This window comes from Falco peregrinus, chromosome 10, assembly GCF_023634155.1.
Source record: "Falco peregrinus isolate bFalPer1 chromosome 10, bFalPer1.pri, whole genome shotgun sequence".
NCBI lineage: Eukaryota > Metazoa > Chordata > Aves > Falconiformes > Falconidae > Falco > Falco peregrinus.
In genome coordinates, this window is record NC_073730.1 from 25166205 (window position 1) to 25180203 (window position 13999).

Sequence of the window (13999 nt, forward strand, 5' to 3'; positions counted from 1 at the left end):
GGAGAGGGAAGGTGTGAACATGCTAGATGCCATTTAATATCCAGTGGGAGGGTGTTTGCATGATTTTGAGTAATAACTGCCTTCATATAATCATAACCATCAGTGAAAGATTACTGGAGCTTATGGTAAGAGTTGCTTAATAGCTACGTTTTTATTTTTGTGAGCGAAATACAGTGATGGGAAGGGTAGACAAGGCTGTATTCCTTACAGGGCAGCCCATAGTTACATCTATATGAAGTTACTCAGGTGCCAGCAAGAAAATAATGTTGAGCTTTTGTAATCACCTTCTCTCAGCATCACCCTGCTTCTGCAAGAGGCAGCATAGATGATGTGGGTAACCCCCCATCCGTGCCCATCCTTCCAGGAAGGTGCAGGTTCATAGATTTATCATTATTTGAACCCAGCTTAAACCAGTCCTCTGCCCTGCATGGCATCTTATTTCCTTACAGGATCTGTGCTTATTGGCAAGGAGGGTGTCAGGAAATTGCTTTTCCTTCCTCCTTCCCCCCTTGCTGTAATCCCCGCACTGCCGATTGCAAAAGAGAAGTTGTCCATGGTGTCCCTTTTGCCTTGCCGCTGGCCCCGCAGGCGTGGGACCACGGAGACTATGCTGCTCGCTTCTCCTGGCTGAGGGTCTCCACCTCCTTCATGAACCTGAGGCACAGCTCCTCCTGCCACGGCAAGGCCACACACTGCACAGCCACCGGCAGCCCCACGGCTCCTGCCACAGCCTGCAGCGGGGGCACAGCGGTGAGGGGTTACTGGGGTGCCCCAGCAGCTTTTGGAAACTTGGTTTAGGCATGTGGCTTGTCCCGGGGGGTGGTGGTGGAGGCTGAGCCCTGCCATTCAAGCAGCGTAAGTGCACTAGGGCAGAGGGAAGGCTGTTGCTGTTCTCGTGATAGAAATGGTTGCCAAATCTTGGGCAGCATGTTTAAGACACCCACACACCCCAGCCAGCTTGGCTTTGAGCTGTCTTGCAGCCAGATCCCTTTTCCTTCAGCATCCTCATTCCTGATCCAGGCTCTGCTGACCGCCTGGGCCTGGCGAAGGCATCAGAGCAGGAGGAAAGTGCAGTGCAGTGCTGTGGGCTGTGACTGTCACAAGGACCTACTGAAAGAAGCCTGGCTGCGTGGCTCCTTTCTGGTTTCAGGCTATAATCCAGCCTAGGGGTGTGCACCCAGTCCCCCCAAAGCTTAGTGACTCATGGTTTTGGGGGCTTGTGAGAAAAGGGGTTTGCAAGGGGTATATAAAGAAGAGGTGATTTTTTTCTGCACTGTGCTCATACTGGTAGAGACATTGAGGAACCCCTGATTTCAGTGACACTATTACTTGAACGTCCATCAGCAATTTCTGCTCCACCACTTTCCATGTTGCATACCTGTTTCAGTGTCCGGTCCCAGGGGTCATCACAGCATCCTTGGTAAAGCTTTAGCTCTTCCTCATCAGCTTCTGTCACTGTGCTGACAGGTACAACTCCAGCGGGGAAGTTCAAGACATTGTACAGCATCGTGGAGGAGATGGCAGCTGAGAGAAGCAGAAAAGAGAATGCAGGTAGTCACAGCCTCCTGTCTTCCTTCAGGGTTACAAATTACATGGTCACTGAAGCCCCTGAGAACCAGCTGCTGCTGGGAGGAGAAATTGCACAGGGTTGGTCATCTGCAGGTCCAAGTTCTACTGCAAGAAAACTGCCATCAGATCACTTCATCCATGTGTCTTGCCCCCATCTGCTCAGATGATAGGTTTACGGTAGTTATTTTTCCTTCCTAATGCCCTTAATGCTTAGGTGGGTGGTTAAGCTCCATGGTAGTGGACGTTTCTGTCCAGTTGCAACCACTGTGGTCCTCTGCCCTCCCGGGAAGGTCCCAGACTCACTTACTGAGGAGTTTCCCGGGGTATCCTGTGGTGAAGGCAGGCCCCAGGACAGGGCACAGCACAACGTCCAGCCGAAGTTCCCTCCAGCGGGCGATGAACTCGGTGCGGTATGCCTTGGGGAGGAGAGGGAGATGATGCGGAGGTCATGTCCACACCTGGAGCATCTTGGCTTCTCTAGGGTATGCGCCAGGCTCTGGCATGGCCGAGAAGGCAGCCGCAGGGAACTGGGCGTGAGGGAAGAGGCAGGGAGCGTGTAAGTGTCTGCCTCCACAGCACGTGGCCAGCTTGCGGCCAGGAATTGGGAAGGTCCCTCTTTAGCTGTCCCCACTCCCAGGACAGCCTTCGTTGTGCTGGGACTGTTGAATGTGGGCGTTTGGGCATGAGCACTGTGGGCAACCAATAAAGTCATGGCTGGGTTGACCCAAAAGCCTATCTACCCCATCCCTGTCTCTCTTGTGCCTTTCCCTCCACCTTGCCTCCTCCCCCCTGCACACCACCTGTCCTAACTGATGACCCTCCGACCTGGCGCTTGCCGTAAAGCCTCGACTTGTAGCATGATGCCAGAAAGAAGAGTCCTCCAAACACACCTCTATTTGATGGTGATGATTCCACATCTCCTTCACTGACCTGCAAGTGGAAATAGTAGCACCATTTTTAAGCTTTAAGAGGAGGAGGAGGAGGAATTGCTTAAATAATCCTCCAGGCTGATAAGCCTCGGTCATTTTAGCGATTACTTATTGTACAATGCTTGTAACAATACTGATGTGTTGTTATACATCTTTCACAATTTGTCTGAAGTTTCCTTTGGCATTTGGCCAAACAATTAAGCAACAAACGTCTGGAAGCGATGGAGAGAGGTTTCTCTTGTGAACCTGGATGTGGTGGTCATTGCTGCTGCAGGCTTCCTGTACGACCTTACCCTTCCGAGCCCCCCAGTCCTTTCAGGATAACACTAGGGACAGCGCAACGCTGGGGAGATGTGTTCCTAAAGGCTGAAGCCATGCCCAGGATGGAGGGACAGCCTCTGCAGGGAGCAGGTCAGAACCTGTCATGAATCCAGGCTCCACCTCCCCCACCCCCACCACCCCCAAGGACACTTAGAGGAGAAGGTACCATGCATTTTCATGGACATCCCTGGGGACGATGCCAACTTACCTCATTCCACCCAAGGCGCTCAGATAGTCAGCCAGGCGGGGAAACTGGAAAGGCAAGAGGTTCCTGTTAGGGACATGACATGGGGGTGCAGTAACTCCAGCCATTCCAGGAAACACCTGGTCCTATGCTGCCTCTAGCCCTGGGGATGCTGCACTGAGGGCGAACGATGATGATTAAAAATGCTCCTTATGGTTCTGAATTTACTTTGTGTCCAATTTCTGATTGTTGATTCCCAATTTGTTTCTTACAGCCCAATATTCCCTGTTCACAGAGGCATGCGCTGACTTGAACCAGGTTGCCTTTCATTATTTTTGATGAACCTGTTTTAGCTTGGTATGTCACAGAAACAAGACCTCTACAAGCATTTTGATTGCCTCTCACTCACTGCTACCTTTTTAATCCTGTCAGCTGAGAACAACCCAACCGGACAGAGAGGCAGAGGAAACACAGGATGGAGGAGAGAAGCCCTACAAAAGGATGCTCAGCTGGTGAAAGGGCTACAGTGAGGGCCAGCCCGTATGAATCACCAGGACCCCCCCTGAAGGTGGGATCTCTGGGAGGCTTCCAGCACAGGGACAGAGCTGCAACCTCAGTCCCTCTACTGCAGTAATCCCAATGCACGAATCTGTACGAAACGGGGCACTGCTAGGTCTAGCATTTGAAGAACCACTCGCACTAATCTTTTACAGCTTTTGGCTGGTTCTTCTCTCCTTTCCCTTTACACTGGGTAAATCCCAGCAGAGGTCTCAAACGACCTTCCAAAGTGATTGTATATGCTTTGGCCTGAAATCCCAGTGTTTCCAGTTAAAGGTGTCTCTTGGTACCGTCACACTTCCAAGCACCTCAAGACCTTGCTGACACCACTCTGCTTTGAGCCGGAGGCCAGGGACTCACCAGAGGTTTAAGAATCAGAGCCAGTAGCTTCTTCCCCACCCTCGGGATCTTGCAGCAGTTCACCTGTGATTTCAAGTTTGGATCTACAGTATCTCCTGTGCTGAGAGATGACAAGAGGAGGGGATCATGCCGGAGACGGTAGTGCTCGTTTTGCCTGTGTGTTGTGCTCATGGGCATGCCAGAGGGCTCCTACTTACAACATGTCCAACCAAGCACGGCCTCCATCAGCAAAAAAGGTCTTCAGAAACAGTTCAGTCATGACGTGGTGGATCCGAGGTGGAGAAAAGGGCACCAGCTGCACCAAAACGCAAGGCTATGTGAAAGCCTGGGGGTGTGAATGATTTCCAGGGTCTGTCTGTGGATATACTTAAAAGGCAGAGCAGCACCTGCCAGCGGAGGCCCTATTTCAATCCCGTACCAGCCCAGGCATCTCCCTGTGGGATTATTCCTCCCTGACAGCTATTTGGCTCAGCTCCGAGATCTCTCCAGAGCTGTCTCCTCCTCCATGCTGCTCCAGGCAGCCACTGAGCCAGAAACTGCCCTAGTTTCCTGCCTGTCCCAGCAGAACTGAAATCTCAGACATGGACTCACTTTGCTGTGAAAAGCACTACTAGCATGTTTCCACAGGTAGGTCTAGATGGAGGGAAAGGTATTTTCCATCCCATGCCCCGTGGCCCTTTTCCCTCAGTGGTCCAGGATGGAGAGAGGTCTCCATGGGCATTGGGGAGGAAGGAGAAAAACACCTCTCAGAGCCCAGCTGGGGAAGGACAGACCCAGCAAATGCTGGGATAACCTTCCAGGGTCAAATGCAGCACTTTGTGGCTGCTGCTGTCCGGTGTGGACCACAGCCCCCAGGAGAGCGGAGATGGAGTTATTAACACTCCTGGCCCCTTGCAGGTACAAGTTTGCTAATTGCAAGTGCTGTTTGCCCACGAGAAGCAGTGCTGCTGCCCCGGGTGGGCATGTGTACGTGGCTGTAGTAACTTAATCTCATACCTCTGGTAGGTCATTTATCGCACAGCTGGGCTTGGGAGCTATGTCTGGTTTCTGAGGGGCAACTTCAGCGGCGAGGAGCCGAGCTGGGGACCCCCCGGGGAGAAGAGCGCGGGGTGGCTGTGCTCACCTGGTGCCCGGCTGCCTGCAGAGCCCCCCTGGTGTCCTGCACTGCCCGCCGCATGCAGGGGGGCAGCGGGAAGTAGCCGTCTGTGTCGTAGTAGCCGATGCGCAGGGGAGCACAGCTGGAGTACACCTGGAGAAAAGAGCCACCACTGAAGCATTGCCAGCCCTGCTCCGGCTAGGACTGCCCCCATGCTGAAGCCCGCTGCAGAAGGGGACAAAAGCCCCAGATGTTAGGGAGTAACTAATTTTCTGGTTTGCTCCTTATAGTTTCCATAGGTCACCCTTTCCAATTGTCCACCCCCACCTTTTTCTCCAGCCTCCCCTTCATCCCTCCCCTCAGGCAGAGCACAGCCACTCAAGACCAGTAGATTCAACCATTGCTACAAAGGATGGAGGTGGGGAAACCTGAAGTTCATCTGCTGCAGAGGGAAAGGGAATGTCCTCAGTCAGATTTGCTGCAAGGGTTTCTGATCCTGTCTCATCTTCCCCTAAAAACCTCCAGCTTTTTGGTCCTGGTGTTGCCTTCCTTCCCACCCTTTTCTGGGGTCTCTCAGTCTAATAAGCTATACGCCAACTGAGAAGGCAGAAAGGATACCTACTTATTAACCTATTTTTTTCTAATAATTATGAATTGTGCCCTCAAAAAGAGCTAACAAGTTACTGGAAACCAGTACTGTAAAGATAACTGGACCATTAAAGAATGCATATGTTGAGTGTGCAGCACCCTCAAAAGAACCAGGGCCTGCTGACTTAGGGGCTTACTTACCTCCTCGTTGAAGGGGATAGGGGGCACGGTGGGGTCCAGCCGGAACATCTCCTCGCAGAGCAGCGCCTTCATGCAGAGGGCCAGGCTGTCCACGTCCCTTGCCATCGGCCCCAGTGCACAACGAACTGGAGTGGGGACGAAAGCAAACATCCCCATTGAGCAAATGGATGTGCCAAACACTGGTCCACCCTCCCCCCTGCACGGCCACTTGGCTGCAAGGGATGATCAGGCAACGGAGGATGTTTCAGATGGATTCCAGACAGATCTTGGTTGTCTCAGGCTTTCCTCAGGCACAGAGGAGGGCATAGGGCTTTTCACAGCATATAGAGAAAAGCAATTAAAATTCAGGTACCTGCCACGATCCCACCGACTGGGACACCTGCTCCGGACAGGCTATGTGAAAAGAAAAAGCAGCGTATTGTCATTTCAGTAATGGTGGGATATTCCCAATATGTTTGAATAGCATAGCGGGGTCTTCAGTTCAGGACCCAAACCAGAAGGAAATTATTAAAAGCATTTGACTTGGGTCACGGGAAACAAAAAATGTTGGTCAAAATGAAAAAAAAAAACCAAACAAACAAAAACCCCACCACAAACCCCCAACCAATCTTAGTTTTAGTTTAACCAAAAATGTTCCCTTTTGGCACCATTTAACCACTTTGCTCCCCTTTTCCTTTTAACTCCAGGCCAGATTTACGACGCAAACAGCCATTTCCCCACGCAATGTAGCAACGCTGCCTGTTGGGAGAGGATTTGAGCAAAGCAAGCCAGCTTCAAGAAACTCTCCTCTCGTTTTCCCCCAGGTACTCAGTGAGCACCTTGCCCCCTCCGCTCAGTTTGACAATTAGCAGGGTCCTTGCAGGGCGGGGAGACCCCGGCACCTACCTGAGCCTTTCGGCGGTGGGTTTGAGCCCGCACAGCCCGCAGAAGCTGGAGGGCAGGCGGATGCTGCCACCCATGTCCGAGCCGATGCCCAGGATGGAGCCTCCCCCTGCGATCAGAGCTCCCTCCCCTCCCGAGGAGCCCCCGGGGCTCTTCTGGTGGTTGAAGGGGTTCAAGGTCTGGCCAAAGGTGGGATTGCTGCAGTCGTAGCTGGGGAGAAGAAAACCAGCAAGTGGGCTGTCAGGAACAGCCTAATGCGTTGAGTTTGTTGGCTCTCCCCTGCAGTGAGCTTATGTGGCATCGCCAACCCCATCCTTCCACCCTGCAAATCCCTCAGGACATTCCCATGAGACGCTGCTCTCCCTCCCGTGTGCAACTGCACTTAATTTCTCTTATGTCATGGTAGGTTTGTTCCTCTTAATCTTATCTGAAGGCTATTTTCAGTTGAACTGAGATTATTGGCAGCTGATGGAAGAGGAACTCGTCCACACAACATCTCAGGAGGCAGGAAGGAGCCTGTCCCAGGACCTACAGGTTAAGGTTTAGCTTCAGGACACAACCAGAGGAAAGATTTCCAATGATGTATGTTACTTGAAGAGGGACTGGGGCACGTTGGTCATTGCAAATGGGATGGCCCCCTGTCTCTTCAAAACCTTGACTAGGACGCTGTCCTCCTGCACTGGAGTGCCCAGGCATTGCACAAGCCCACAGGTCGACAGGTGCCCCTGCAGAGAGGAGAAGTGACAACAATATGGTCAGCGCAGCTCCCCTGAGGTTTTGGAAGGAAGACCTGGCGTCCCTCTCTTGGGCAGGGAGAGGGCAGGTACTAACCTGCTCCCTGGCAAGCCCTTGCGTGAAGGACCAAGGACTCCCTCTCCTTCCATCCTTGGTAGAGGGCTGCCAAACATTTACTGGGTTAAGGCTTCTCCTGAAGCTGTCCTTGCCCTTTTCCATGCTATTTCTCTCTCCTGACCCGGGTCCAGTGCCATAGATGCACTAGCTCAGGAACAAACCCATTGTCCTGCTGTCCAAATAAAGCCACCAGTGGATGTTCAGGGAGGGAATATACACCCCAGACAAACACAGTGTGATCCTTTCTCAGTGAACCTGGGTGTCTGGGGCTTGCTTTGGGCTTACAGCCCTCTTAACTGTGTTGGTCAGTCAGCAAGGAGGAGGAGGAGACTGCCTGACAAGTTCAGCTCAGGAGTGTGTGGTCAGTCCTCATCAGGGCTTGTCTGTGAGGGGTTCTCTGGTGTGGCTCATGCACAGGCTCTTTGCTAAAGGGACTCAGCAGCCAACGAGGTTTTGAGGTTATCAGTTCCTCCCACTAGTGACTTTCTAGAAGCTGAGGCCTATTCTTACCCTTGATGCTGCAAACCTCTGAGAAGAGGTCTGAGTTATGGCCCAAACAGCCATGTAGCCCAGTTTGTGCTGCCCCATGTATCAGAGAAGAAATTGTGTGGGTGTGTAACTGTTCACCCCTTGGGTTTTTTTCTGATGGAAGCTTCTAATTGTCAGGATTGCAGCTGCAATGAGATGTGAGGCCACAGCCTCAGATCCAGCCAGGCTCCCCATGGCTTAAGCAGAGGTGGATTGGGCCCCTTCCCTGTTCTCTGTGTCCCACCACTTCGCCACCCCGCCCAGCTTACGATGGGACACTTCACGGGCACAAAGGGAAGCACCTTGTGGCTGATGTGATCCTTGATGCTGATGGGGATGCCATAGAGCAGCCCTTTCTCCCTCTGCCGTTGTATTTCTTGGAGCTGCTCCTCACACTCTGGGATGAAATGTCGCACGCAGTTTGTCTGCTGAGTCACTTCCAGGGCCTTTGATGGACACATGGAGAAATAGGTGTTAGCGAAGAACAGCATTGTTACACAGCACACAGCTGCACTCAGCAGCTACCTGGATCTTCAAAACACGGGCTAGTGGCTTGGCATGAATGGTAACCCCCTTCCCAGAGCGTTAAGCCATCTCAAAGGACTGTCTACTGATGGCTCTGACCCAGGAGGCAGAGAGGTCCTTGCTTTTTCTCTCCTGGTATCCGCTATATTGAAGACTTGTCATAATCTTGCTCCAACAAGTCATCTCAGCCACCAGCCCAGACACCATGGCAAGGAGAACGTGACAGGCACTCACCTTCTCTAAGTAGGTGTAGAGGACGGTCTTGGGGGACAGAGACCCTTCCCGCAGTCTCCCAGTGAGTTCCAGCAGGGGCAGGGAGAGGATGGCATCCGTCTGGACACTGGGAACCTGCAAGGGGAAGATGAAGGGGGTGCCAGGACAGAAGCTCCAGCTGCCCTTTGGCTCAGAGGGGATAAGTCTCTTTGGTTCTGCCAACACTATCAAAAGAGCTTGCTGGAAAGGCGGACCCTGCATGTGAGGTGTTCAGACCCTGAGCTGCTGAGTGTTTCATCCTGAGTTTGGATGTCATGGACGTGATGCAAACAGAGGAACCCAGCTGTCTCTGAAGGTGCAGATGAGCTTCAGGCACCCACTGCAGCCAGAGGGCAAGGCAGTGCCTCACATCAGAGCCTTCCTCCTGGCACCGTGGGACTTAACCTCTTGGTCAGTAGGTATCTCAGCTGAGCAAATACCAGCCTGGGCAGAAGGTACCAAAGGTGTTGCACACAAGTTGCAGGCTGGTCCTTCACCCTTCAGGAGGGGTACAGGCAGTGTAGGTCAGCCTGGGCTGAGGACAAACAGCTCAAGCCCAGCAAACTGCAGAGAAGTCAGCAGGGTCTCACAGGTGGTGGGTAAGGTCTACTCGGGTGAAGAGAACTGGCAGTTCTCAGCACCACCAGCTTTTTTTTTTTTTTAAGATTTTATATATATATTTAAGAAAAAAAGGTTGTAAAGATACGTATCCTTTTAGCTAGTATGCTTTATCTCCAGGTGTGGTCTAACCGGTACCTACTTAGAAGGAAATGGAGCAGGAAAGAAAGGTGGTTAGAAATCAGTGCTGAGGTAGGAATTCAGAGCCACATCCATGCTGGTTGTAAGCCTGCCTCATTCATCCCTGTGTCACGTCCTGGTTGCTCCAGGGGACACTGAATGCCCTGTGTTTCATTAGTGTTAAATTAGGCCAGCCATCTTCTGGGCAGCCTGCTGGGCCAGGAGGTCCCACTTGCTGGGAACCCTAGTGAAAGCCCTTTTGGAGGCTCCAGGAACCATCCAGAGGCCAGGTTTCAGAGACAAAGATATAGGAGTGTGGACAGATGTGTAAACTTAAGAGTCAAGAAGAAGAAAAAGCTTTCTTGCTTCTACCCATAGAGGCAAGAGACATTTCTAGATCCCAAAATAACTGTATTTTGGATCAATACAGGTCCAGTGTTTCATCACCTGTGTTGTCCAAAACCTCTTCCTAGTGAGTAATTCGCATCTCCCTGGCTCTAAACTCCTACCACATCTCATCCAGCTTGAGGAGAACAGTGAAGTCCCTTCCTCCCAAGGCAGCCTTTCCTCTTGTTGAGGCTGCTGGCACGTCTCCCCATGACTCCTCCTTATAAAAGCTATGGAGGCATGAGCTGGAAGAAGGAGCTGAAGAACGACATCAGCAGGCACCTTGGTGGGACTCAGACCCCCCCAGAGAGATGGGTTACCTGCTCCCTGAACTGCTGGACAGCCTTTGCCATTTTCTTCACGCCCTCATCCCGGGTTCTCCGAGCCTCTTCCATTTTCTTCTGGATCTGCCTTTTGCCCAGCCATTTCCAGACCACCGCGGCTGCCGCCGAGCCGCAGAGCAGGGTGAGGGCAGCAGAAGGATCCACCTCCCTCTCTGGCAGGAGCTGTCTCAGCTGTTGCTGGATCATGACGTGGCCTTCTGATCTCTGGGGATGGAGTGAGAAAGAAAAGCAAGGCAGGAGCAGGAGACCTTCCCTGCCTTCCCAGACCTGTCCCCCCTCCCAGCATCACTGCCTCAGGTCAGCAAATAGTTTGTAAGTCCAAAGCTGACCCCTGCAAAGCTGCCTTCAGTGGAGCGTGCAGTGGAGAATGATTGACTGGGAAATGAAAAAGGTGAAGTTTGTCCATTGAACCTTGGGGCATCGGGTTTATAGGGGCTTTTTGGACTGTGGGAAGTTCTCTGCTGGGGAGGAAGGGCTGTGGGACCAGTTGAACAAAAGAAGCAAGGAAATAGCTGCTCTTCTATTTCCTGCGGAGCCTGAGAGGACAATGGGAGAAGAGGAAAAAACAGCTTGAAATCATAAGACTTCCCTGCACAGGGATGGGGAACGATCCGACAAGAGGATGCATAGCTGTGGGGTACCCCACTCACTCATCAAATCCCGTAGCCTGTGCTGCTCCCATGGTGGCCAGAGGCTGTTTCAGGAGACCTGTGGGGCAGGGCTCAGCACCGCCATCACGTCTGCATGCACCGTGTCCTACCCCATGACAAAGCACGCTGCTATTGCCTTAGGAGTGGAAAATCCCAAGGGCTGCAGGCCAGAAGCAAACTGTTTCCAACAGATGTTGAGGCAGCTGGTGTCTGAGGTCTTTCCAGCACAGCTGCCACTCACTACAAGCACACAAGAACCATGCGCTGAGCCGGAGCCAACAACCCAGCTAACATCAGCCCCAAAACAAATGCCACGGTCTGTCTGTCATCTTTGTGAGTTGGGGATGGTGGGTCCTCCTATGGGTCCCATCTTGAAAAAGGTTTCTAGGCAGCTAGATGGGGCATTGCAAAACTTTGCAAGGTTGCACCTGATGGCCAGAGGCCCAGAACGTGATCCTGCTTCAACAGAGTGAGGAACCGGATGTGGAAAGGAAGGTGAAGAGTCTTTTCCCACCAGGGCCAGGTAGTCCTCTAATGCTTGATTTTTCATCCGTTGTCATGTCTGTTCTTAGCAGGTGTAAGAGTTCGGTAAGTGTCCAGAGCTGACAGCACGGTACCAAATGAAGCTGACCTTTTACCGCGTTCCCTTCCAGTGGCACCCTTGCTCAGAGGATGGCTCCTCAGCCAAGGAACTGCTGGTTTTACAAAAGCGGGGACTTGGGGACATGCCTGCAGCCCGTCCTGCTCCTAGCCCATGGTGCTGGCTGCAGCAGATGCCTCTGGCAGGGGCACCTGAACAGGTCAGCACACGGCAATACCAGCCCTCTCCCAGCCTCCGGGAATCCACGCAGGGGCTTCCTGAGGTACAGGTGGGCTCTTTGCCTATGTGGCAGCAGTTGTGGGAAGATTTTTCCCCATGCTGGGAAGTGTCAGGGGATTGGCTTCCCACATCCACTTGTGCACTGGGACCTGTGCTCTGATCCTGCCCTTCAGATGCTCAGCAAATATTTAACAGAGCCAGAGCCAGCTGTGTCCGGACTGACTTGGTGTTTCAAAGGGCAGATTTATCAGCAGGTGCAGCTGCGTTTCCAGGTGGCTGGATGCTGCTGAGGATGCCCCTTTCCCTATTAATGTGTGAGCATCTCCACCTCCTTTGGGAACCGGAGGTACAGCTCCTGCTGCCACAAAGCCATGCACAGCATGGCCACAGGCAGCCCCACAGCTCCTGCCACAGCCTGCAGCAAGGATGCGGCCAGTGGGGAGTGACTGGAGGGAGCGAAGGTTAACTCCATCCTCAGGACTGGGATGGTTTCAAAATCCAAGCTGGTTTTGCACCCTCACACAGTAGACCTGCTCAGGCACTCCAAGAGCCATACGGAATTAAGGTGTCCCTGCCACGGAGGGGAGCAGCTGCACTGGGGCAGATGGGCTGGGTCACAGCGGGTGGCTTTGTGTGGACCCACAACTAGCCAAAGGGGAGCAAGGGGTGCTTGGGAGAAAAGTCTGCTGAGAAAGAGACCACTGTCCGCATGGGGAAACTGAGGCAGGGAAGCCAAGGTATGTCCCAAGTCCATGCTGGAGGAGACGGACCTGCCTGACTCATAGCTCAGCGTTCGCTCCTCCACATTGCACTGCCGTGCACTAAACAACCAAGGCCAAGAGCAACATCTTTGCAATTTTTTTTGCACCTGAATCAACCCAAGTCCAAGGTCAAACTCACCAGTGGGGTTAAAGCCAAGACCCTTTCCGCAGGAAGAGTCAGCCTGTAGCAGCTGGCTTGGGAGTTCACTGTACCATCCACAACAGCACCCTCACTTTGGACCATCACAGAAGAAAGGCAGTTGGACCAACTCAGACAGGCCACTCCTGTCCCCAGCAAAAGCTCCGCTGTCTTTCCTTGCAAAAAGAAAACTGCACTGACTCACCGCCATCACACTCCATCCAACACCTTCGGCTCTCAAGCAGGCTGGGTTTTGACAGAAATTTTCTATAACTAAACTATCATCCCTCTAAATTGGTAATAATTATTTTTAAGTCAGCTTTGACTCCATTTCCATTAAAATAGAAAAGACCAAATCCTGACAGTTGCATCTGTTCATTTTTTTGGAACCAAACGCTCTGATGTGCTTTTTCAAAACAGTTTACAAAATGAGGTATGTTAACTACACTGCTCTGAATGAATTTTAAAGACATTTCACAAAACGTTGAAATCACAGGGAAATGGGCTGGTCCCCTCTGGAGAGCTTGTTTTGCCTGGCTCAGAGGGCTGAATAAGTATTTTCTGGGAACTTTCCAGTTTCTGATTCATTTCAGCCTGGAATATCTATTGGAAGTATCAGACTTTCCTCAATTCCAGTCCAACTCCACCAACACTTACAGAACTTAACAGCCGATAAGAAATTTGCCACTACTTCATCTGCACCTTTCCAACAACCAAGAGCATCAGTGGACAGGTGAAGGTCTGTTTCTATCAATCCTTTTCCACATTGCTCAGCCAGGACCCTGTTGGTTCTCACTGAACAAATATAGCAGGATGGGGAGGGAAACGTCCCGTACCAACCCTCACACCTCTGACGGCAGGGACCGCTTGCTCTCCTGACCATCCCTACATCTTTCCTACTTTTGTGGGTATGGCACTGTTTTCCTTGGGCCTTTTCCATAGCCAGGTGGGTTGTATGGATCCTACTTACAGCTTCTCCAAGTTGTTTTACCAAGCAAGACAGAGACACTATCAGTAAAGGTGTTGCAGAGAGCTGTTGGCTCTTCACCAGAAGTCCAGGAGCATTCCAACTTCTTCCATCACGCCTGGTGTCTTGCCCAGGTCTGTCCCCACTGAGAGAAAACAGAGACTTGTGTCCTGATGGTGAAGGACTGGGATGTTCCCAGCTGCTCCATGGCTGGGCACAAAGCTTTTCACTGGTCTCAGTATGGGCAAACAGGGCAGAGGGAAGCCAGGTGATTTGAGTGCGAAGTAGGAGAACTGTAATGGAGGGGGGGGGGGGAAGAAAAGGAAAAAAAAAAAGAAAATATTGAGA

At 52.0% G+C, this 13999-nt stretch overlaps 1 protein-coding gene across 3 annotated transcripts; it reads right to left on the reverse strand.

Moving 5' to 3' along the window:
• Nucleotides 1-126: 126 nt before the first annotated feature.
• Nucleotides 127-13937, reverse strand: LOC101912392 (vitamin D3 hydroxylase-associated protein-like). 3 transcript variants are annotated; one of them, XM_055815619.1, is made up of 15 exons: nt 10291-13931; nt 8828-8941; nt 8371-8514; nt 7280-7413; nt 6692-6898; nt 6159-6199; nt 5807-5931; nt 5045-5170; nt 4119-4216; nt 3922-4021; nt 3028-3071; nt 2460-2499; nt 1877-1985; nt 1379-1524; nt 127-731 (listed from the first exon to the last, which is right to left on the reverse strand). In XM_055815619.1, the coding sequence occupies exons 1-15, from the start codon at nt 10498-10500 to the stop codon at nt 606-608; spliced, it is 1764 nt and encodes a 587-aa protein (XP_055671594.1). In that variant the 5' UTR covers nt 10501-13931; the 3' UTR covers nt 127-605. The 3 variants fall into 3 exon arrangements, 2 of the variants coding, with proteins under 2 accessions (XP_055671594.1, XP_027643953.2); XR_003554877.2 differs by having other exon boundaries at nt 597-731; nt 1873-1985; nt 10291-13937; XM_027788152.2 differs by lacking the exon at nt 127-731 and having other exon boundaries at nt 1335-1524; nt 1873-1985; nt 10291-13937.
• Nucleotides 13938-13999: the final 62 nt, after the last annotated feature.

Coding starts and splice junctions, on each gene's coding strand:
- LOC101912392 (XM_055815619.1), bottom strand. CDS start 10,500: ATGATCCAGCAACAGCTGAGACAGCTCCTGCCAGAGAGGGAGGTGGAT. Junction 5,932..6,158: donor AGTCGGTGGGATCGTGGCAG/GTACCTGAATTT, acceptor TCCCCACTCCAG/TTCGTTGTGCACTGGGGCCG. Junction 2,500..3,027: donor AGCGCCTTGGGTGGAATGAG/GTAAGTTGGCAT, acceptor TTCCACTTGCAG/GTCAGTGAAGGAGATGTGGA.